Below are 24,522 nucleotides of genomic sequence, written 5' to 3'. Positions count from 1 at the left end.
CTCAGTCCTGAGGTTAACCCCCGCCCCCACCTCAGCCCCATGATCTTTTGTGTGCAAAGCGAGGTTCCATTCTTACACCCAGACAATCTACTGCTGAAAACCTAATATGAATGTGGAGCAGGAGCCAGAACAGAGGGAGATGCTGGGGTGGGTAGGGTTGTATCAGTTTGGCTGGGGCAGGATTCTCAGTAGTTTAGCAGTTGAAGCCTTCCCCACGATGTGATATAAAATATTGTCATCAACTTTAAAACTTGCTTTGATCAAACAGTTATGGGAAGATTAGGGTGGAATGCTGCCCTTTTATCAAGTCATAGCCCTGATGCAATTGACAGGAAGATCCCCTAGGTGCGGCCTACTCTTTTCTTTCTTTTTTTTTTAACATTTAAAAAAATCATTTTATTAGGGGCTCATACAACTCTTCTCACAATCCATACATACATCCATTGTATCAAGCACATTTGTACATTCATTGCCCTCAACATTCTCAAAACATATGCTCTCCACTTAAGCCCCTGGCATCAGGTCCTCATTTTTCCCCTCCCTCTCCACTCCCCCTTCCTCATGAATCCTTGATAATTTATAAATTATTATTTGATCATATCTTGCCCGGTCTGATGTCTCCTTTCACCCAGTTTTCTGTTGTCCATTCCCCAGGGAGGAGGTCACATGTAGATCCTTGTAATCGGTTCCCCCTTTCCAACCCGCCCTCCCTCCACCCTTCCAGCATCACCGGTGTGGCCTACTCTTATTCAAGCAGACTCTGTAGGAAGGCTCTCCTCTGTTGGCCAGTGTGAATGCTGTATTTGTCTCATCAACCTCTGGTTCTTTGGACTTGAGACAACAAGCCACCATGTTGGTTGCTGGCTCTGAGAGTTACCAGTAGAATGCCATATGACCTACTGACATTATGTTCACCATGCCTGCATCTATCTGTGACCTTGCTGCTTCTGGGTCCATCTCCCTGCTTCCTGGTTTGCCAGAACCTATCACTATGTGGGTCGGGAAAAGCCTCCAGATTAGCATCTCATCCATGGATTTGAACCAGGATGAATTGACCTGGTTCTACAACTGTGTGAACCAATTTCTGGATACACATTTTTGTGGATGTACACATGTAAGCATCACTGGTGTGGTGAATTAGGGACAAGTTGACAAGGAGTGATCTATGATGGTTAGGGACTGTCAACTAGACATTCATGGGTAGGGACAGAGCTCACCCTTTCAATTGGGCCCTAGCCTGATGACACCCCCGTGGTGTCACGAGACTTTTAGATGAGAGAAAGACTGAGCAGAGTTGAATCCTCTTTGGCCCTTCAACTTCTGCCAGAACTACATCTTGCTCCTGGTTCCTCCATTTCCTATTGTGTTGACTGCCGATCTCAGGAGCTATCGGCAGACTGCTGATGGTTCATTCAGCCCACTTCACACTTCTGTATCCACCAGCCCGTGTTTCCTGCTGTCTCTGCTTCACCATCCTGTTCCCTGTCCACCAGCTTCCACATATTAGGAGAGGCCTGACTCAGACCAGACCAGACTGAGCGGTTTCTACAACTGTGCACGACTCATTTCTTGATGCAAATCTCTTTCTATAAGCAACACGTACAAGTGTCGCAGAGTTGGCTTCTCAAGCGAAGTCAGAATGCTTCCTACTTAGAAGCAAGGATAACAAGGTTTCATCTGGCATACCTTTAGAATTGTTGTCAAGAAAAACCAGTTCCTGAAGAAGGACATCATGCTTGGTCAAGTCAAGGGGCCTTTGTCAAGAAAAGAACGAAGGCTTTGACCAGGTGGATTGACCCTGTGGCTGCAACAATGTACTCCAACACAGCAACGGTGGTGAGGATGGTGCAGGAACAGGCGCTGTTCTGTTCTGTTGTGCACAGGGTTGCTATGGCACCTAGCATCAGAAACAATGGAGAACCCAGCCTAGCACACACACACACACACACACACACACACACACACACACACACACACACACACAAAACCTAAACCTGATTCCAGATGATAAATATTGTTTTCAGCCTAAACAACATTTTTAAATACTGTCAGGCCAGACCCAGGTCCAAAGCCAGAATCTATAGAGACACAGACAGGGGCTGCTCCCTGGAAAGAATACACTGGCCTGTGCTTTGTCTCATCTGACTACCGCTCCACCTGAGGTACACTGCAGGGCTGCTTTGGGGCCCGGGCGCCAGGTCATGTCTCCCTCTGTCACCGTGAAGGGGGCCAGCCAGCCTCTGCCAGCCTAGCGCAGACCAACGTCACCCTACAGACTCGACACTAACATTTCTCTGGAGACCAGCGCCAAATGCTGCTGTGAATTGCCTGTTGCTTCTTACTGTGGTTCCCCTGAGCTTAAAATATGAGAAGTGAAACCCAACAAGTCACCCTTTCAGAGCAAGGAAGGAAGAACAAGCCTGCTTTAACTGGGCCTGTTATTTTCTCTGCGTTGCCATGGAAGGTCTCAGGGCCACCCTCCTGATCTGGGCTCTGCTTCGGCCCGGCGGTGGCCAGGGCTGGCCCACCCACACAGCCTGCAGGGACGGCGGCTTGGAAGTACTCTACCAGAGCTGTGGTAAGACCTCTAACGCATCCATTTGTGTTTATGGGGAACTAAGGCTCCACACAGGGCCTGCTGAAAAGCTTAGCAGCAGGGGCGCGGGGGTAGGGGGTGCTGGGTGAGTGTTTTCTCCCTGCAACAGGACTGCACAGGCCACTGAGAGCCTTGGGAGGAAGGGTGGGAAGTGGGAGAGAATGCGACCAGAGAGGCATCAACACAGAAAAAGAAAAGAAGCATCCACAGAGAACAGTCCATGAACATCATTGAGCCCAGCCACTCCGCCACGGCCATCAAGGAGATCCCAGCTCAGAGTGACCCTGTCTGGGCTTTCCAGGATGGAATCTTCCCAAGAGCAGAAAGGGACACCTTTCCCCTGAGTAGAGGCTGGTAGGGCTTAAACTGCAGATCCTGCAGTTAGGCGCTGACGTTAACCCCGCAGCTCCCCCAGAGCTCTTTTACAGCACTCTTCCCAGTGACTGGGGAGATTATCTACTCATGACCTCTCCCAGGTTCAAAGTAAAGACAGCATGTCTCTCAAAGGTCAAAGTAGCAACCCACATGGGACACCTGGGCTTTTTCCTTTAACTTCCCTTTGTTTCAAGTTGTGTGTAAAGATCATTCGTGCCACAAGAGACGACCCTGGTCCCTTTCTTCTGCAGACACTTCTAGAGCCTTAACTGCAGCAATCATTGTTCTGAGGGACTGTCTTGTTGGCCTTCGCTCCTGGCAACCCCCGGCCCAGGCTGCTTGATCAGAACACAGGGTTCCTTGGTCCTGCACCATCTCTGTGATGCAGATTGTTGTGCCCGAGCTTCAGAAAGAGATCGCCAAGCCATTCTTTCTATTCCAACTTCCTCTCAGCTCTTACCTGTTCAACATCACAGCAATGCACAAGGCTCCATTGACAGAGGGTACTGAGCACGAAGTGCATTAGCTGGGAATTGAACCTGGCTCTGCTGTGTGGGAGGAGACAATTCTGCATTAAACTGCAATCGGCTCCCTTGTCAACTCAGCAACCGTTGGTTGCTATCAGTGCCAGGAGGAGCACTGGTGACCCAGTGACTGAGCACTCGCTGCTACCGGAAGACCAGCAGTTACAAAAATGGTATGAGAGCAGGGTGTGACCTCCTTTCATTTTACTGGGTGGGAGGGACAATCAGGATTAACAGCCCAAGAGTGATTCTTAAGATGTGGGGGTCAGACCTGCCTCTGCCCTCCAATTTTTTCCCCAGTCCTGACAGCAGCGGTCTCTCCCACAGTATTTTCGACTCCTCTACTGGACTCAATAGTGTGTTCCAATGGACACAGATAACTCACAGACAATGCGCAATCATAGTTGTTGGATTTATTAAGGGAGTAGCAGATTACAGTGGAGGATCAGAAATGACTCGGGATACAGTTCTTTGGTTAGGACTGTATTTTCTCGGCTGTGTGCACAGGCTCGCTTCTCTCTGGACCTCATAGACCTCGGCCCTACTCGGGTGAGTGTGACAAAGCTGGTTTTGCTTAAGCCCTGCCAATAGTGCCTGGAGGCCCCCACTCCAGCAGTAAAACTCCTGCCCCACAGTGTCCAGCTCTCTCAGTCCATGGGCAGGAAAGCTCACTATGCTGTTTCCTGCTGTTTTCCTGGTGCTACTATCTCTGTGGTTGCCACTTCTGCTGTTCCTCACTGTCTCTAGTGCTCTCCCTGTCTCTTGGATCCATAAGGTTCCCAGTGCAGGGGGACTAGATCTAAGGAAAAGCTCTGCTCCCAACTCTTCTTCTTGGTGATAGTGAGGTTCCCCCCCCCTTTCCATCTCTGGGTGGTTCATTTTAAGCCTAGCAGGAGGATGAGCCTGAACAATCTTACCATAAACCTTATATGCATGATCCCACCCCACAACTATCCCATGTACCTTCCTTGCATTACTAGAAAGCTGTCTAATTCTTTGGTGATTTTCCAAAGACTACCCAGTCGTGGGGTGGGCATTACAAAGACTGTGATGAGAAGAGTCATATTGAGTCATTCACTGCATGGCAATGGTTCAAGCCTTTCTCGACGGGAGAACGATGTGAGTCTGCTTGTATGATGAGGTACAGCCTTGGAAAACCAGTGGAGGTCCTACTCTGTCCTATGGAGTTGCTATGAGTTGGCATCGACCCAATGACTTTTTTCTTTAAACCAGCACTGCGTTTTTCTCAAGTACTGAAGAAACAAAACTGAGTGTGCCATGGTCATGGCCCCAATGGGGCTAACAAACATGCAATAGGTGGATTTCAGTCCAAAGAACAAGCTGTGGTTAACTGCAGTAACCACGTGGGCTGCCCGCATGGGGAGAAGCTAAGGTAGTCTTAGGGGGAGGAGAAAGACCCCACCTTTAATGAGGAGCAGAGGGCTGCCACTGAGAGGCACCATACAGCGAAGGCCGGTACCTTGGAGGCAGACGTGGAACATAACATGTTTTGGATGCATGGAGGAGGAGGGTAGGGAGGAGGTGCAGTTTAAGCAGCCGGGCTGGCCCCTCTCGAAGCTGGGGAGTGTCTGAAGATGTCCCAATGGAGCAGAGAGTTGATCTCTCCAACTACTGACCAGGAGCCTACCACAAAGAGGGCGCTGTCTGACTTTCACTGACTGCTTTACAAAGAACTACGGAAGCTCACAAACATACTCAGAAAAAGATAAAAATTAAATAAGAGAAAATAAATGGCTGGATGCTGAAGTTACTGATTCCATCACCCTGGCACGTTTGTGGGAGCAGAGCTCTGGCCTGAGTCCAGCCATTGAACCCAGGTGTTTGAAGAAAAGGCAGCCAGGAGATGAAAGACCAGGCCAGGACGTTCAATCCATCCTCACAGAAAGGCTGCATCTCCTAGACTAGGGGTCCTCAAACTTTTTAAACGGGGCCAGTTCACTGACCCTGAGACCTATTGGAGGGTTGGACTATCGTCTAAAAAAAAAAATCATGAACAAATTCCTATGCACACTGCACATATCTTATTTTGAAGTGAAAAAACAAATGGGGTAAAATAACCCGAAGGGCTGGATAAATGTCCTCAGCGGGCCACATGTGGCCCACAGGCCTTAGTTTGAGAATGCCTGTCACCCTTCAGCCAGCAGCCCAGCCTGACAAAGCCTTTCAAGCAGCTCCCAAAGCACCGAGTGATGAGGATGTCAGGAGAACCAGGCATTATCAGCCAGGCACTGGGACTAAGGGAATGAGAACAATGACTGTCCCATCCGGAGTAGTGGGAGTGTCAGCCCAAGGTGAGCAAACAGCTGCGTGGTGCTGGGGAGAGGGCGATGTTTTCAAGTTTGAGTTCACACTGGGCTGGCGCATCACATTGCCACACTAGCTGAGTAAAGTCCTTCCATTCCTATGAACTCAGGACCCCTTCCGCACAACCCCGTGTAGTAGGTGATGTGTGGATCTCCACTTTTCTTGTTTACTAAGAATCTCTTAGGAAAGTCATAATCCTGAGCCAAGGCACGAAGTAATCCCAGGGTTCTGACTCCATCCCGGCGACTTTAGTCCTTGGAAATTCTAATCTGGATAAATCTGTATCATTGGATCCCAAAACTATAGGATGGGGACAGGGGCAGCTCCAAACAGTCATCCTCAGGTGGAAAGCTCCCAGAATTCTATGGAGCAGCAAAACCAGGAAAGTGTGGGTGCAGAAGAGATAGACGCGACTCCTCATTGAAAGATTGTTTTGTCCTCTTGCCTGACCAAGTTCTTTCTGCTGCTCTACCAACTTCCTCCCACATGCTCGCATTCCAAAGTACCCATCAGACTTTGCAGTAGCCATAGGAGTACCCATATCCTCTTTTCTATGGCCGTGGGTAGCAGGTTCCCCTTTTGTGAAAACTGCTTGGGTTTGCAAGCTCGCTCGCTGTGGGTGCTGGGGGAGGCACGGGCTGCTAACCACAAGGTCGGTAGGCGGGGCGGGGTTGGGGGTGGGGGATGAGGCCGTCTGCACCTGGAAAGAATTACTGTCTCAGATGGACAACGGATCAGCTCCTCTCTGTTCCAAAGGCTTCTGTCAGTTGGAATCGATCTGATGGCAGTAGGCTTTCCTGGCTTTCTCTTATCAGTAGCAAAAGCATTGGATTTCGTCTTGATGAGTGGACACATGTATTTCATAGAGAAACCTTACTGCCCATTCCTGTTAGAAGTGTCTTCCATGGGGTAGTGGGGTGAAGCAGTGTGTGCAAAGGCTCCCTCTCTAGCAGTATTTGGAGATCACAGATCATCAGAAATCCCTTCGGAGCTTCTGGGCTTAGGGGGTCATTGAGTGGCTTGCATGCTTTCAGTGTGAAACCTCCCATTACACACCTGCTCTTGCCTCCCATGGAGGCCATTGGCCTGAGCAGGTTTTTCAGATACTTCCTTTGACCTCCAAAATGTCCCTTAATTATAAAGTCTAAATAATGGATCAGGGCTGATCAAGCAGGACAATTAATCAGGCTTAAGAATGTAAAATACTGCAAGCAAAATGTCCCCCAAATCCATGACAGCTGCAAATGACTTAGGTACATGACAAATGGAAAAAGTGTTGGTAATAATGTGCTCCCAAGAAGCGTTACTTTCTTCAGAACCTAGTAAGTCTGTAGTAAATGGAGCATAAAAGAAACAACATACACACACACAAATCACAGTCATGTTGTTATTTAACAATACTTTCACAGAAAGCAGTTTCTCATTGACTTCTCCCCCTCACCCCACCCAGATTCACAGGGATCTAAATTAATATACTGTACACTAAATGAAAAGAAACCACTAGCATGAGAGACAAAGAATCCGTTTCAAGAGATTAAGCAGGGTGGAGTCCCTGCGTGGTGTCAGCATTAAACATTCAGCAAATGCAAAGACGGAAGGCCTCACTCCACCAAGGTGCACCTCACAAGAAAGGTCTGGAGATTTATCTCAAAAGATCACAGTCACAAAAATGCATTAGCGCATAGTTCTACTCTGCACACGTGGGGTCACCAGGAGTCAGAATCGACTCCACAGCATCTGTGTTTTGGGTTTGGCATCAGAGTGGGGACTTTTCTGCACAAACAAAGCTTAACAATTGGAAGCTGATCAAGATATACTAGAAGGTCAACCCTGAGGGTAGATGATAAAAATGGGACATGAAGATGATCAGGAGCTGGAGGATCGAGGGGCAGGTGGGTAAGGAGGGAGGAAACAGCCACTTAGACATGTTCTATGCTATCAAACCAGTTTCCAGTGGGTTGTTCCCATTTTACAATGAAACCTCCACAGGAATATGGATTCTACATAGCACTTTTTAAAGTAAGATGCTAAATAAGCTAGTGGATAGGGACCTAAGAAGGGAAAGAAGCCAGTTTGTGGTTCAGTGCAAGACAAGGCACCTTCCCAGGTGCTACTTCTTTCCAGTTCACACAAATCACATTGAGCAACTTTGCTCTGGTTCTGGGAGGAGTCTGGAGAAGGGTCCACATGGGGGAGTGTTGTCTTCCTGCTCAGTGCTAGGTTTGCAGAGATTACAAAAGCTGGTGCATAAGCAAATGTAATGAAGAAAGCTGATGATGCCTGGCTATCAAAAGATATAGCATCTGGAGTCTTAAAGGCTTGAAGGTAAACAAGTGGCCATCTAGCTCAGAAGCAACAAAGCCCACATGGAAGAAGCGCCGAATCTGCGAGATCACGTGGTATCAAAGGGATCAGGTATCATACATCATCAGAACAAAAAAATCATATCATTGTGAATGAGGAGGAGTGCAGGGTGGAGACCCAAGGTCCATCTGTAGGCAATTGGACATCCCCTGTGGAAGGGTTGCAGGGAGGAGATGAGCTAATCAGGGTGCATTATAGCACCAATGAAACATACAACTTTCCTCTTGTTCCTAAATGCTTCCTCCCCACCCACTATCATGATCCCAATTCTACCTTACAAATCTGGCTAGACCAGAGGATGTACACTGATACAGATAGGAACTGGAAACACGGAATCCAGGACAGATGATCCCTTCAGGACCAGTGGTGAGAGTGACGATACCGCAAGGGTGAAGGGAGGGTAGGGTGGAAAGAGGGAACCAATTATAAGAATCTACATAACCTCCTCCCTGGGGGATGGACAATCGAAAAGTGGGTGAAGGGTGACATCAGACAGTGCAAGGTATGACAAAATAATAATTTATAAATTATCAAGGGTTCACGAGGGAGGGGGGAACGGGGAGGGAGTTGAGAAAATGAGGAGCTGATGCCAGGGGCTTAAGTGGAGAGCAAATGTTTTGAGAATGGTGAGGGCAATGAATGTACAAATGTGCTTTACACAGTTGATGTGTGTATGGATTGTGATAGGGGTTGTATGAGCCCCTAATAAAATTATTTTTAAAATGAGAGCTGGTCACATAGGCCCTATAATAGCAAGAGTCTGAGTCCGCTGTGTTCAGCGGAGGAAACTGCTGCCCTGGGCAAGGCTTCAGGCTCAAAGACCAGCAGGCGGCTGAGTGAAGGAGCAGAGCCAAACAGCGTTCTGCCTCCAGCTGCCAAGGAACGAAGAGATGGAAGCGGCCGGGTGCAGCTCAGCTCTCACTGCAGGAGCCCCTGGCAACACCCTGCAGATCCAGGTCCGCCAGCAAGCACCCTGGGGACAGGGCCGTCATCGATACTGAAGACTACATCCATAAGTGTGCTGATAATACACATCGGAGGCAGGGGTTCTGCCCCAAAGCTGGAACGGTAGGGCAGGGTTGTCATGTCAGCCGATCAAACCCGTCAGCTGTTGGGAAGGAGAAAGGTGAAAATACCAATCCTCGTAAAGATGGATGGCCTCAGAAAACCCTTCACACTGTCCACAGCAGTGAGCTCTGTGTGACGAGGCAGGGGATTTGGATTCCACTGGGAGACAGGTCACCTACCAGGACTAGCGCTCCGTCCACTCAGGCCTACATTTGTTCCTTTCCTGGGAAACCTTGTAAAGCCATATTGCAGGATCCAGTAGCTTTGTTCTGGGATTCTAAAGGCAAAAACGCTGGGCAGCACATGGCTTGCTCTAGGTCTGAACAGGGAGATAGGCCCTTGGCGGCAAGGTGGGTAAAGTACTCAGCTGCAAAACAGAAGGTTGGCAGTCCAGCCACTTAATGAGCTGAAGACACCAGCAGCCTGCCACGGGGACAGGTCTACTCTGTCTCACAGGGTCACTATGAATCAGAACGGACTTGACGGCAGTGGCTTTGCTTTTGGATGTTGGGGGGCAGTGTGCTGAGCATCTGGTAGCCTTGTATGGGCTTCAAGAAAGTCTCATTGTGTGTCCAGTGTTGGAATTCCAAGCCAATTGTCCCTCTAATACCGCTCTGCCTTCAGAAGTAAATTTAACCAACAGAACAGAAGTAAATTTAACCAACGCAGTGGCTGGAAGGGAAAAGAAAAGTCATTCCAGCCCAGAAATCCTGGTGCCCGTCCCTGCACAAGTTCTAGTCTGATTCCTAGAGTGTGTTCTCAGTGAGCTCCCTTCTTTGAAGCTTGATGGCCATCCTCTGGCCATATGCGCACTCCTGCCAATGCCAGTAAGAACCCAGAATAGAACGACAAGGTCTCCCTTTGCCTGGCAACCTCGGGGACCCTTTCCCGCAGCTGAGGGCATTCCTAAGCAAACGATGTCTCTGGGTGCTCAACTTGGCATTCTTGTACTCCATTAAACCTATTCCTTGTACAGCCAGTAAAGCAAGACTTCATAAAGCTAATGTTCATAGAATTGTCCACTGTCATTGAGTCCATTCTAATTCCGGGGACCCCATGTGTAACAGAAAATAGAACTGCTTGATATGGTTTTCTTGAAAGTAACCTTCCTGGAAAAGGATTGTCAGGCCTTTCTTTCACGGCACTTCTGGGTGGGTTTGAACCTCCTACCTTTAGGTAAATAGGCAAGTGCAAACTGGTTGAGCTGCCTGGGAAACTATTAAAAGCAGAGAGAGTGCAACAAGTCATCTTTAATTATTCCCATGTTGCTTAAACTTGTGACAACACATTGATATTATGGGTTGGAGTCTATTACGCTATCATCTTTGGACTAATACTTCTTATCTGTATTCTTATTTCTTCGTGGGTTGTACTTAAATTATAAATATGCTTACGCAGCACCCCTATGTGAATTTGTCATGCCTTTTGTCTTGCAGTGATGCTGGAAGTGATACCATTAGTATTTCAAGTACTAGCAAGATCACCCGTGGTGGTTCAGCAGAGCTTCTAGACTAAAACAGACTAGGAAAAAAGGCCTGGCAATTTACTCCCAAAGTCTCCCTCTTTATTTGTAAAAGTTACATCAGCAGATATTGCATATACCATACAATTAAGTGGTACATTTAAAAGAGCTGTGCAATCATCACCGCAGTCACTTGAGAACATTTTTGTTCATCCCGATACTCATTATTAGTTTCCGTTATGAATCTATTTGATGGCTCTATGAGTTACTTATCCTGCATTTCATACAAGGAAAATCATACAAGAAACAGCAACAGCAACAAAAAATAAAATAAAACACAGAAAAACCTCAATCCAAAAGAGAAGATAATTAAAACTAGAACAAATTTAAAATGGTTCAAAATGGAAGACTATGATAATATGTTAAAATTTAGCCTACCTGTCTCTGTGGTATCCCACTCTCCAATGCACACTGAGGGCAGGACTATTCACATGGCTGGTCAATGATCCAAGGGAGTTCCATGGAGGCTTCATCTGCACAGGGACTTTACAAATAGATATTGGGTTTTCACAGTCATCATAGCCTTTTGTAATCTGAGTGTTCAGAATTTAAGATCTCCTATAGTTGCTTCCTCTGATCTTGGATTGTATAATTTAGAATCCTTGGATCACACAGTGGTATGTAGATTTCTCTGACACCTAGTTTAGATGGTTGTTTGTTTTAAAAATAATCAATCTTTCAGATTGCCAGATGCTATTCTTTCTGAGAACCAGGTACCATCTGACTTCTGCACCATACTTTGTGATAGCACTCATATTTTCAGTGATTACTTCTTATGGGCAAGTATTGAGCAAGTTACATCATAAACACCAATTCTTCTTAGATTAGGCTTCAAGATAAAGTGTGAGTACACAATCCACTCATATATCTAGAGTTTAAATATATCCCTGGTATACTTTAGAGGCAACATTACCAGCTTGTTGACAAATAATTTAAGTAACCTTCATGATACATCTGGCAATTCTAAAATAGCATCATTAATTTAGCAAGGGTAGAGATTTTAAAGTACTATTGAAAAATGGAAATATACGTGTATATAGGAAGGTCTTTTAGATTAAAATACATGGGATGCTCACTTATACAGGTTAAAATTTTAAGTACCGAACACTGCTCAAGAAAGTAATCAGAGTTAGACACAGGCAAACTTCTCAATAATGCTCATTCACTAGGACCAAAAACATGTCTGTAAGATTAAGACAGGTTACAAAAGGAAAAGAAAGTATGTAAATAGCAAGCAGATGGTAGTTTTAAATTCACCAATTATTGGGCAACCTCAAAAGCGAGAGATTTGAACAAAATCCACTGACTTCCATTTCTTGGGCTAGCAGCTGCCATTTCTTCTCAGTGTGGGTGCTTCAGCTTTAACTCTACAGGAATATTTCGTTTCCTTCCATCTGCAGCAGATCTGTTTGAGGTGAAGTCTGGGTCCTTTAGTGGGGTTGCCAAATCATATAAATCAGATATGGTCTACCAGGAATGTGATGCACCTCAAATAGACAAAATCTGAAATTCAGGTGAAGGGTAGCATGGAACCAGGGTCATTGAAAGAAGAAAAGAAACTGTCAAAGGTGCGTGATTAACAAGATAATGGTGAGTGGCTTCTAACACTGGGAGTCTGAATAAGTCATGTTAAGCACTTTCCCTTGGGGGAAATGGGTTTATCCACTAACAAAAGCGAAATCACATTCTCAGAGGCAGATTTCCTCTGGTCATGGATTCCCACTGAAATTCACTGATCATCATTATAGATGCATCTATTAATTTGAAGTGACCGCAAGGGGGGAACAAGCCAGCCAGGGTGCAATACAATACCGATGAAACACACAGCATTCCTCTAGTTCAGTGGTTCTCAATCTTCCTAATGCCGTGACCCTTTAATACAGTTCCTCATGTTGTGGTGACCCCCCAACCATAAAATAATTTTCATTGCTACTTCATAACTAATTTTGCTACTGTTATGCATCGGGCCACCCCTGTGAAAGAACTAGAGTCTAGTTCTTTAATGTTTCCTCCCCTCCACTATCACGACCCCAGTTCTACCTTACAAATCTGCCTAGACCAGAGCATGTACACTGGTACAGATAAGAACTGGAAATACAGGGAATCCAGGACAGATGAATCCCTCAGGACCAAGAATAACAGTAGTGAAACCATGAGAGTAGGGGAAAGGTGGAGGGAGAAGGGAGAGAAAGGGGGAACCAATTGCAATGATCTATGTACAACACCCCCACTGCCCCCCACCCAGGGGGACAAACAACAGAAACATGAGTGAAGGGAGACAGCAGATGATGTGAAATATGAAAATAAAAATAATTTATAAATCATCAAGGATTCGCGAAGGTGGGCGGGTGGGGGAAGGAGAGGCAAAATGAGGAGCTGATATCAAGGGCTCAAGTAGAAGGAAAATGTTTTCGAAATGATGATGGCAGCATATGCACAAATGTGCTTGACATCATTGATATATGGATTGTTATAAGAGCTATAAGCGCTCCCAATAAAATAATTTATTAATTTTTTAAAAAAGATTTGAAGTGACCAGAAGCAATTCTATATGACAAGATCTATTTGGTCCTACCCCTTAAATAAAAAAACTGATCCTTGTTGAGATGAGCTCTCCTCTGAAGAAGTGATTTTTAAGATGACCAAATAAGACAGTGATGAATGGATGGTAGGCATTAGACAGACAAACCACCACATTGCTTGGGAGGCCGGATTACATGGCCCGAGAGTAAATGCCTGTCTCTGTCTTCTTTGTCTTTAGAGTAATGGCCTTACACAGTATTCATCCTTTTTTGATTGACTGACTTCAGTCAACATAATGTTCTCCAGTTCCATCTATATTGTGAGGTCCTCGCAGTTTCATCAATGTTTTTAATAATCTATCGTATTCCGTTGTGTGTATGTATTAAAGTTTCTTTAGTCAGTCAACAGCTGGGTTTGAGGTTGTTTCTAACTTCTTACTCTTTTGCCCATTGCTGCTATGAGTAAGGAACTGCGTACATCTGTCTGTGTGTGTCTCTTACTTCATTGGGATAGACACCCACCAGAAGGATTACTGGACTGTATAGGATTTCCATTCCATGCTGTGTCAGATAGCACCATATGGCTTTCAACAATGTTTGTTGAAAATGTGTATGAGAGTTCTAATCTCTTTATACCCTCTGCTACATTTGCTGGTTTCTCTCTTTGAGTTAGTCTGGGTAGACTAGAGAAACAAACTATTAGACATTCATAGGTGTATAAGAAAGAGCTTTATATTGAGTAATTGTGTATTATGAAAACATCCCACCCTAGGCCAGATCAAGTCCATAAGTCTGATATTAGTCCATATGTCCGATACCAGTCTATAAATTCCTCTTCAGACTGATGCAACACATGCAATGACACCAGATGCAGGAAGATTACAGGCCAGTGGGAGGAAAGTCTTGTGGATCCAGTGGTGGTGGAAGTATCTCAGCACTGGTGTGGGTCTCCATGTGGCTCCTCCAGCTTCAGGGCTCTGGTTCCCTCAGCATAGCTCCATGTGTCTTGTCAGCAGAAAGACGACACAGAAAGAGGATGTAACTGGTCTCTAGGGAACTATTTATCTCCAAATGAGCTCATCAAGCTGCAACCTGACTGACAGGCTACACTCCACCTCATTCACTCTTAGAGTCTCAAGTTGACGCCAGATTATGTGACTACCACACTCTTTAAAAAAACAGCTATAATGGGGTGTAATAGTATCTCATTGCTGTTTTGATTTGCATCTCTCAGATGGTTAGTGACTGTGAGCATTTTTCATGTACTTAATAGCCATTTGAATGTAATTTTTGGTGAGCAAGTTGTTTATGCTGTTAGCCCACTTTTTAATTGAATTATTAGTTTTTATTCTCATTGAGATATTGCAGTATTCTATAGATTTTAGAGATTAGTCTTTTGTCTGTTGTTTATTACTAAAGATTATTCCCCTCCCCGCCCCTGCAGATTGTGGACTCTTTCTTACTCTTTTGATTACTTTTTGATGCATCTGAGTGTCCTATTTTCAGTAGGTTCTAGTGATCGATTTGACCTTCTGGGAGTTTTTCCTTTGTTATATTTGATAGTATGTTTATGCCCTGCAATGGAGCCTTTAAATTTGTCCCTATTTCCTCACTGCTGATCTTTATAGCTCTGGGATTTATATTTAGGTCTTTGATTCATCTTGAAATAATTTTTGTACATAGGGTAAGGTATGAATCCTTGTAGCCTGGTATTTTTTCTTCACACTCTATGGTGTTCAAATTTTGCTTGATTATTATCATGTAGCCTATTGTTCTACCACTGTTGTGCATTGCCCTTATCTGTTAAGCATTGTCAAGAAGATTAGGTGGCATTTGGGCTGCAACCCATAACTTCAACAGATTGAAATCACCAGCTGGTCCTTGGGGAAAAGATGAGACTTTCTCGTCCCATAAAGGGTTACAGCCTTGGAAATCCCAGGGAGCAGTTCTTCTCTACCCTATATGGTCACTATGTGTTGGAATTGACTCGATGGCATTGGGTTGGATTTGGTAAGCGTTGCTAGAAATTTATACCTGCCTTTCTAATGACAACATATCATTAGAAAGATCATCTCCCAGAGGATGATGGGTTTGTCTGCATAGGTAAGGCCTGTGTTTGTGACATTAAGCTAATTCATTTTGGAATCTGGCACTTAGCTATTGTTTTACTTGTTTATTCTGTGCGATTGCTGGTGCTAATTTAACTGTTGTTTGACTTTCTACCTAGCTTTCTGTCTAGCACTGATCAGTCCTTCTGTTTTAGTTTATCCAGGGATATCTGGCTTGGTCACAGCACCTTGAACCTACCCTACCTCCTTAGAAGGATAAATATATAAAAATCCTCCCTGGTCTATCTCTGTGGGTGGAAATACTAGCTCTCCAAATAACTAAAATTGAGACTTCCTGTGCACTTAGTGCTTGAGACATGACCCAATTTCCTTCTCTCCTTTTCAACCCTGAATCAAACCAGACATGCCCCAAGAAGTGATTTCTAAAAAGAGAACCATGAGAGATGAGGTCTTAAAGAGCTTCAGATGGCAACTGTCTAGCATCATTAATGCGTCTCACCCAAGAGCAAAAGAGAGGAAACTCCTGAGCGAGCTCCTCTTGCTCATACTCTGCCCTCTCCGCCAACGTGATGAGCACAGCATGTCACTCGAGAAGAGGCTTTGCATCTGCTCACAATCCAGTGGCCACTGCCGTTGTGGGATCCTTGATGGTTTCCGTTGTGCTTCACTATGGTGGTACACCCTCAGATGGAAGACAGGGAAGGCGTCCACACGGGGCGAGGTCCTCCGAGCAGCCCTTTGGCGACATCCTTGTGGTGTCCAACAGTTGATGACGGTTTTTGACGGTCGGTCTTGTGGTTCCTTATGAAAGTCCATTTCCCCATCATTAGTTTAAAATCCACCCACTTCCGTTGAGTCGAATCTGACTCAAAGTGCCCCTTTAGCAGAGAGCAGAGGGGCTGCCCAGGAATTCTAAGGCTATGTGGCTTCGTGAGGGCAGACTGACTGTGTCAATGTTCTCCCGTGGAGTGGCTGGTAAGGTAGAACTGCCAACTTCCTTTTGGTTAGCTGTCCAAGGCTTAACCCGCGGTGCCATCAAGACTCCTATATGCATATTGATGGGTGCTAATTAGCTCCCAAAGTAATAAGATGAACTTGGGTTTTCAAATGACTGGCATGCTAGTGAGGGGTCAGTTCTGGGGCCAGTCCTGCCCACAGGTTCAGGGCAGACCAAGGACCCTTTGCAGAATTTGGAAATACCTGAGCTAATCAGAACTGCAGGACTCTCGTGCAAGCCCCTTCTCATTCAGAAGGGAAAACTCTGAGAGCAAGAGGCCATGTTTCCTACCCACAGCCCCAGAACTAGGCAGTGGCAGAACCCAAAAGAACCTTTCCACAAACTCTGCTTCCACCCTCAAGCATAAATACCACGATGTGTACTTGATTCCACTTCAGCTTAAAGGTACCACCCAAACTCAGATCTGGGCCTGTCCCTCACACTCACATCCCCAAAATGAAAGCATCCTCTTCCTGTGCAGTCTTCCCCTTTCCCTTCTCTTCCAAGCCCCAATAAGGCAAGAGCCATCGTGCATTTCAGACATCAATGGGTGCTCATTTAAAGCACGGAGAAGATCCACACATGAGTAAAATTATGTTTTTCAGACTTTACATGGAAATGACATCTCTTCATAGAGCAATGAAAAGAGGAGCTTGTTGTTTACAATAAGAGCTATTTGCTTATAGGATAGAAGCTTCATTAAGGGTCCTCACAATATCTTTCAGGAAAATAACCAGAGCAGATTCGAACTGGTCAAATATGGCACAGGTGACTTGGGCTAAAAGCTTACCACCTTGCAGAGTAGGCTAGTGAGGTGCACAGGTCAGCAGTCTGCACCTGGTTTTCATCTGGAACCTGGAGACATCAGCTGCCATGTCAATGATGCGCTTACCTGATCTGTTGGGTCTGGGGACATTGATAAAGAGTATTCCAAGAGGGCAGTGCCTGTAACCAGAGACTCTAAATTCAGTCTAGCCTAAACGGAGCTGTTTAATAGCAAAGGAGAATGAAGAGAGTACTCAAATAACCACTGCCATGGAGTTGACTCCGATCCATAGCGACCCTGTATCATAGAGTATAATGAACTCTTTGAGTTTTTAAGCTATAGATTTTTTGGGGGGTGGAAAGAACAATTTATTTAATAATTTACACTCTAGGGGAAAGACTGTTGTAGTCTTTATTTTTTAGAAAATAATTTTATTGGGGGCTCATACAATTCTTATCACAATCCATACATCCATCCATTGTGTCACGCACATTTGTACATTGGTTGCCATCATCATTCTCAAAACATTTGCTTTCTACTTGAGCCCTTGGTATCAACTCCTCGTTTTCCCCCTCCTTCCCTGTTCCCCCTTCCCTTCCCTCATGAACCCTTGATAATTTATAAATTATTATTATTTTGTCACATCTTACACGGTGCGACATCTCCCTTCACCCACTTTTCTGTTGTCCATCCTACTGGGAGGAGGTTGATGTAGATCCTTGTAATCGGTTCCCCCTTTCTACCTCACCTTGCCACCACCCTCCAGGTATCACCACTCTCATGACTGGTCATGAAAGAATGATCTGTCCTGGATTCCATGTGTTTCCGTTTCTATCTGTACCTTTGTACATCCTCTGGCCTACCCAGATTTGTAAGGTAGAATTGGTATCATGATAGTGGGGGGGGGGGGAGGAAGCATTTGAGAACTAGAGGAAAGTTGTATTTTCCATCATTGCTACACTGCACCCTGACTGACTTGTCTCCTCCCCATGACCCTTCTGTAAGAGGGTATCTAGTTTCCTACAGATGGGCTTTGGGTCTCCACTCTGCACTCCCCCTCATTTACAATGCTATGATTTTTTTGTCCTTTGATGCCTGATAGCTGATCCCTTCAACACCTAGTGGTCACACAGGGTAGTGTGCTTCTTCCATGTGGGCTTTGTTGCTTCTGAGCTAGATGGCCGCTTGTTTACCTTCAAGACTTTAAAACCTCAGACGCTATATCTTTTGATAGCCGGGCACTATCAGCTTTCTTCACCGCATTTGCTTATGCACACATTTGTCTTCAGCGATCGTGTCAGGAAGGTGAGCATCATGGGTTGCCAATTTAATAGAACAAAGTGTTCTTTCATTGAGTAAATACATGAGTGGAGGTCCAATGTCCATCTACTGCCTTAGTACTAAACCTATAAATGTATGCACATAGATGTATTTCCCCACCATCCTATATAAATATATTTACATATGTACATGCCTTTATTTAGACCTTTATAAATGTCCTTTGCCTCCTAGAGATTTTTTTTAAAGCCTTTTTATTTCTCCTGAGGAGCAACTGACTTGTGGTTTCAAACTGCTGACTTTGCAGTTATTAACCCAATTCATAATCCACTACACCACCAGGGCTCTGAAGAGAGGAGAAAGATTGCTTTTCTACCTCACATGTGGCTTTGGTTTTGACTAAAGAAAAATTTGGTGTATAGTGAAGTGGGTATATGTTCTTTTTTTATAAAAAGAAATCTGAGTAGTAAATTGCCAGTGGTTTATGATCTATTTGAATCAGTGGTTGAATGGAAAGCGCAGGCTTGCAAAAATGTATCAAGTTTCCTAAAAATTGTGTTAGAGGTCCTAGACTCAGTCACCAAAATCGGGAGCATGGGCTCCTGACGAGAGCCAAGAGCTCAGCAGTGCTGTCTTTCTCGGGAACAGGGCCTTCGCATTTTCAGAAATCCACGCAAGAACACGCAAGACAAAGGACGCCACGGTTACCTTTTTTCCAAAAACTGCATTTCTCTGTCTAGATCTTACACATGTAGGAGAGGGGTCCAAAAGTCCAGTGTCTTTGTGGAAAAATAATGAGAAAAGTGGATTTCATGTTGCCCTCTTTATTCTTATATTTCGTTTTTGAACTTGAACTGACTCCAAAGCTCACAGAGAGATGAGCAAAGGCCCAAGCATCCCTAAAGTACTTGTAAAGAAGAGGAAAAGTGCCAGCAAACATCAATCTTCATCAGGATCATTGAGAGGCTATTGACACAGAAAGACACAAATAGATGGATGAAACAAAATAAACCCAAAGTTAAACTCCCATCTAGGGACACCGACAGCATTGTGGGTGAGTGGAGCCCAACTGTGCTGGGACAGAAGAAAGAAGGAAATGGAATGACTTTGTCTCCCCTCCTGTGAAAAGAAGCACTTAACATTAGATTATATTAACAATATTCTTTGGAGAAATTATAAGACAATATCTTCAAGCCCTTGAAATAGAGAAGGGTTTGTAAACAGGACACAAAAATCACACCAAAGGATGATACATTTTATGACATTAAATGCCTTTGTTTATCAAAATAATAAATAAGTGATAGATAGATTCAAAGGTACTTACAGTGGCTAAATATTTTGTCTAGCAAAATATGCAACCTTAAAAACCATGTGAGAAAAAGATAAATACCGTATATACTCGAGTATAAGCTAAGGTATCAAATTTTACCACAAAAACTGTGGGGCTTTTTCAGCATAAAAAATGTACTTACACTTGAGTATATGCGATCCCGAGTTTTTTAATAGGCCAAAGATATAAACAAGCAGTTTACAGAAGAAGAAATGTTGTGCGGTCAATAAACATACAGGAAGAAGCGTTATTTGATTAGAGATGCAAATTAAACAAAACGGGGTAAGATGCATTCTCACTGCCATCAGATGGGCAACATTTCAGTCTGCAGTACCATATGGTAAAGCAGCAATAGAGGCAGCACAGCTAGCAAGTGTGTGAACATCCTCCTGGGAGAGAAATGGGACAATATCTGGTCAAATGCAGGGTAAGCATGCCTCTGACCCAGTAATATTAGCACTTCTAGTGAAAGATCCCAGACATTCTCACACATGCACAGGAGCCAGAGATAACAGATGTTCACGGTGATTTATTACAAGCAACCTAAACACTCTTCCAGAGAAGAGTGGATGCCATTATAATCTATACACATGACGACAGACTATCATTACGGGAGCAGAGAGCCTCATCTTTCTCCTACCGAGCATATCATCTTCTACTAGTTGCTTTCTGTCACTTATAATTATTTTGTTCTTTATAGCTGTTTGTTTGGCTTAAATATTTCTCTTAAACCAAATTCCATGTGTTGAAGCATCATGAAAATCACAGCCATGAAAAATGCTTATCAGGATATTGGGGTGGTGTTTGGCAACAATTTACTTTGAGGTCTGTTCCATACATTTTTTCCAGAAGATGGCTAGCTTGCTTTAGCTCATTCATTTCTGTTGTTATACAGCACAGCATTATGGGTAAACCCTAACATAGTATCTATTTTCCATGCGATGGATACTTAGAGTGCTTACGATGGTTTACAATAACAAACTGCTGTAAGCATCTGTTATTGTTACCCACTTCTCCGATAGGAGCCCACAGGGTCAGTAGTTCAAACCTGCCAGCTGCTCTTTGAGAAAAAGATGAGGCTGTTTGTTCCTGTAAAACTTTTGAGCCTTGGGAAACCTATTTGGGATGCTGTGAGTTAGAAGTGCCTGGATGGCATTGGGTTTTGTTTTGATTTGGGTTTGTGTCAAAAGAAAAAGTTCCCATTAGCAGGGAAGGATGCGGAGAAGAAGGGTGAGCTTTGGTTAGGGGGCATTGAGTTGATGCGATAGGCTCGGAGTGATTTTGGAGAAAGGGGTAGTAAGCATGGTTGTACAACGTGGAGAATATAATCAATGTTAACGCATTGTTATTACTTGCTATCGAGTCAATGTTGACTCATTGTGGCATTTTCATTTCCCCCTGGGATTTCTTAGCTATATTCACAGAAGCAGATTTCCAGGCCTCCTCTTCTGCAGTCCCATTCGAGTGAGCTCTAACCAGCAAACTTTAGGCTGACGGTTGAGCACAAGTCTTTGTTGCCCTTAACTCCAATGCAAGCCTGCTGTTTTCACGTCAATTCTGACTCCTAGCTGCCTGTAGGGTGGAGTAGAACTGCCCCCCAGGGTTCGTCAGGGTATAGGATTTATGGAAGCAGATTGGTAGGCTTCAATGGCTGACCTTTCTTTCATAAGCTGACCAGTTAACCAATGTACCACCCGGGGTCTTTCGGCGCCACCTAGGGTCCCTCTGACGCAGAATGGTTTCCATAGACATGGGTGGGGTTCTTGTTTTGAGAGACTTGAAATGTACATGTAGAAATGGCTGAAAGAGTGTGTATTTTGTTATGTATGTTTTCACCACAAGAAGATGTTTAACAAATACAGAAAGGGTTCCCAGACCAGGGCTTTTCTTTCCCTGCGTTTCAGAAGTTTCAGCCCCAGCAAAGATTATTGAAGGTAATTGTTCTTGCTTCTCAAGTTTTGTTGCTTCTCATTCCTCAAGAGGAATTGTTCTCAAGGTGGTCCGACTGACGTTTCCATACATGCTAGCAGTTTTTAAATGCTATGTTCTGAAAACACATAGACAGATGGCAAGAAAAGGCTGAACAATACCCAAATGGTTACAGCAGAATGAAGTGTTGAGTCAGGCCTTCTAGAAGATTCCTGTGAAGCTGAAGATAAAGGAATAGGCCATGGGTGGGGTGGCTCTTGTGGGAAGTCTGTTGGAAGAGGCCACAGGATGGAGGCTATGATTACTCAGCCATCCACTGTTCTCATTTAATCATCTGAAGATGTTGTCCATCTTATTTTTCATGTCAGCTTGCCATCTCTCAGCATCATCCTTCTTCTATTTATTAAAAGAATTTTTAATATTCTACTCTGAAGGAAAATTACTAGACTCTATTGATTTACTAGAAAATTCTCACTAAGACATTTTTTATCCTGGCCACAAACAATAACAGCAACACTGCCATTGAGTCTATTCCAACACTCGGGAATCCTACAAAGCGTTTCTAAAACTGGAAATCTTTATGGGAACAGAGAGCCTCATCTTTCTCCCATGAAGCATCTAGTGGCTTTGAACTGCCAACCTTGCAGTTAGCAGCTCAACACGTATGCTACAAAGTGGTCAAAACAGAAGCAGCTAGTTCTTTTCTCTTCCAGCACTGATCTGTCTTTTTAATGAAAATCCAAACCCATTGAGTTGACCCAACTCCCAGCAATGTGTAGGTCACAGTAGATCCTGAAGGCCTCAAATCTCTATAGAAGCAGACTGCCATGGGATTGGTGGGTTTAAACTAGTTGTCTTTGGGTTAGCAGTGGTGTTTTTAGTCCTGTATTTCTCATACCGATAACTTGTATTACATAAATGATAAAATGTAAACAAGAAGAATTTCTCCTGGAAATAGCTTGGTGTTTCTGACCCACAGAGCTAGGATCCACAGGAGGTAGGAAGAAATGGTGAATTGGCTTGGGGAATGAGAACTTCTGGCTCCCATATTTCAGTTCAAGAGATCCTGGTGGAAACCACCCACTATGTATCCACCTTGCCTTTTTAATTACACTTCATAGTAGATATTTAGGACTGGCGATATTCGGCTTCTTATTCTCTGCTGAAGCCTGTGTTGTGTGATCTTCGTTAGACACTTACTTTTCTGTGTCTCCATGGAAGCTCTCTTGAAAATAAGAGGTGTCCAGATCTTTGAAGTCATTTAGCTCTCTGGCCCCTCTGTGCAGATGCTAATGGAAAAAACAGAGCTCTTCACGCAGCAGTGAGTGCAGCAGGATTGCTTCCTGTACACAGTGTAAATGGGTTTTTCCCTTATTTTGAGTCTGCTGGGGGATCCAGGGCAGCAGTGGACAATTCATTACCACTTCACATTTGTGCAGAGAGCAGTGCCTGAGGGGAAGGAAAATATGTTAAGTTAATCTCATACTGGAAAGCATTTGGGAGCACATCTCAGAAATCCAGACTTGTTCAGACCAGGGCATGATGGAATGTGGCCACAATGGCCGCCGAGGCGCTAAAGTCCACATTGGAATAGAAGATGTGGCAGCTACATAATCTCCCATCAACTTGAGCGGAGGGGTAGAGTCTAGCCTGTCAATCAGGCCACAGCCAATGAAGCCTCTAAGTGGGCATAGCCTTCTCCTGAGGATTCTGCAAACTCCTGTCTTCCTCCCTGGAGCTGGGCCCCATACTCTCTCTGCTTCGTCTTCCTGCTGACAAGACAAATGGAGCTCTGTTGATGGAGCCAGATCCCTGGAGATGGAGAAGCCACATGGAGGCCCCTGCCAGCACTGAGATGCTTCCACCACCACTGGATTTATAGGACTTTCCACCCACTGGCCTGTGATCTTCCTGCATTCAACATCATTGCATGTGTTGCATCAGTCTGAAAAGGAATTTATAGACTCGTCTCGACATATGGGCTAATATCAGACTTATGGGCTTGATTTCGACAGGGCTTATATAGAAACGTCTTTCTTATACACATATGAGTGTCTCTGGATTTGTTTCTCTAGTCCACCCAGACTAACACAAACGGGTAGTAGTGGCTGTGGAATGGCACAGTGGCTGCAACAATGGGCTCGGGCACAGGAAGAATGGTGAGGCTGGTGCAGGATGGAGCAGTGTTTCCTTCTGTGGCACATTGGCCCCCTATGGCTCAGAAACAAGAAGATGGCACCTAACAACAAGTAAAGTATTCATAGAAAAGCATAGCAGTATTTATTAAGCAAAAATATCATATGTAAAGGTATTGTTTCTCAGTGTACCCACCAGCTATGTCTATGTGCTTTGGAAGGTGGAGTTTCCATCTCTTGGAACCGTCCCTGAAGAATTTTTCGCCCTAAGATTTTCAACATATCAAAATGGCCATTTCGGCATTCTTGACGGATCCAAATTCCATTGCTGTTCTTTGAGTTCGTAGAACTAAATGAAGCATAAAGTGGGGAGAACAGGATGTCCGTAGATGGGATGGGATAAAGTTTCCCAAGGAAATTCCCATGTGACGGCCATTTCGACCCTCAAAGAATGAATGGGCTATTTAACCATGGGGGGGAGGGGGGTATTCTAAAATTGATTGTGGTAGTGACTGTATAATTCTTCTTAATATGATTGAATGCTTGATTGAACTATTGAATTGTATGTTTGTATGATATGTGGATAAGATGCCAGTAAAAAACCCCACAAAGGAATAAGTGGGATTATAATGGAAAAATAGTCTTCAGTGCAAATTTTCTGTTCTTTTTTCTCATTAATATAAGTGTCCATTGTCTTAAAACTTCTTTCTCATAAGCTCCTC

At 44.5% G+C, this 24,522-nt stretch overlaps 1 protein-coding gene across 1 annotated transcript in view; it reads left to right on the top strand.

Annotated features, from left to right (window-relative positions):
* The first annotated feature begins 2,457 nt into the window (after positions 1 to 2,457).
* LY86 (lymphocyte antigen 86) overlaps positions 2,458 to 24,522 on the top strand; it is a 61,069-nt gene continuing 39,004 nt past the window's right edge. The window contains exon 1 of the mRNA XM_075553818.1: positions 2,458 to 2,578. Coding sequence (XP_075409933.1) covers positions 2,458 to 2,578 — 121 coding nt within the window. The remainder of the gene's footprint in view (positions 2,579 to 24,522) is intronic.

This window comes from Tenrec ecaudatus, chromosome 7 (genome assembly GCF_050624435.1).
Source record: "Tenrec ecaudatus isolate mTenEca1 chromosome 7, mTenEca1.hap1, whole genome shotgun sequence".
Taxonomy (NCBI): Eukaryota; Metazoa; Chordata; class Mammalia; order Afrosoricida; family Tenrecidae; genus Tenrec; species Tenrec ecaudatus.
Note: the sequence above shows the minus strand (reverse complement) of the source record. Positions and strands in the feature narration are given on the sequence as shown.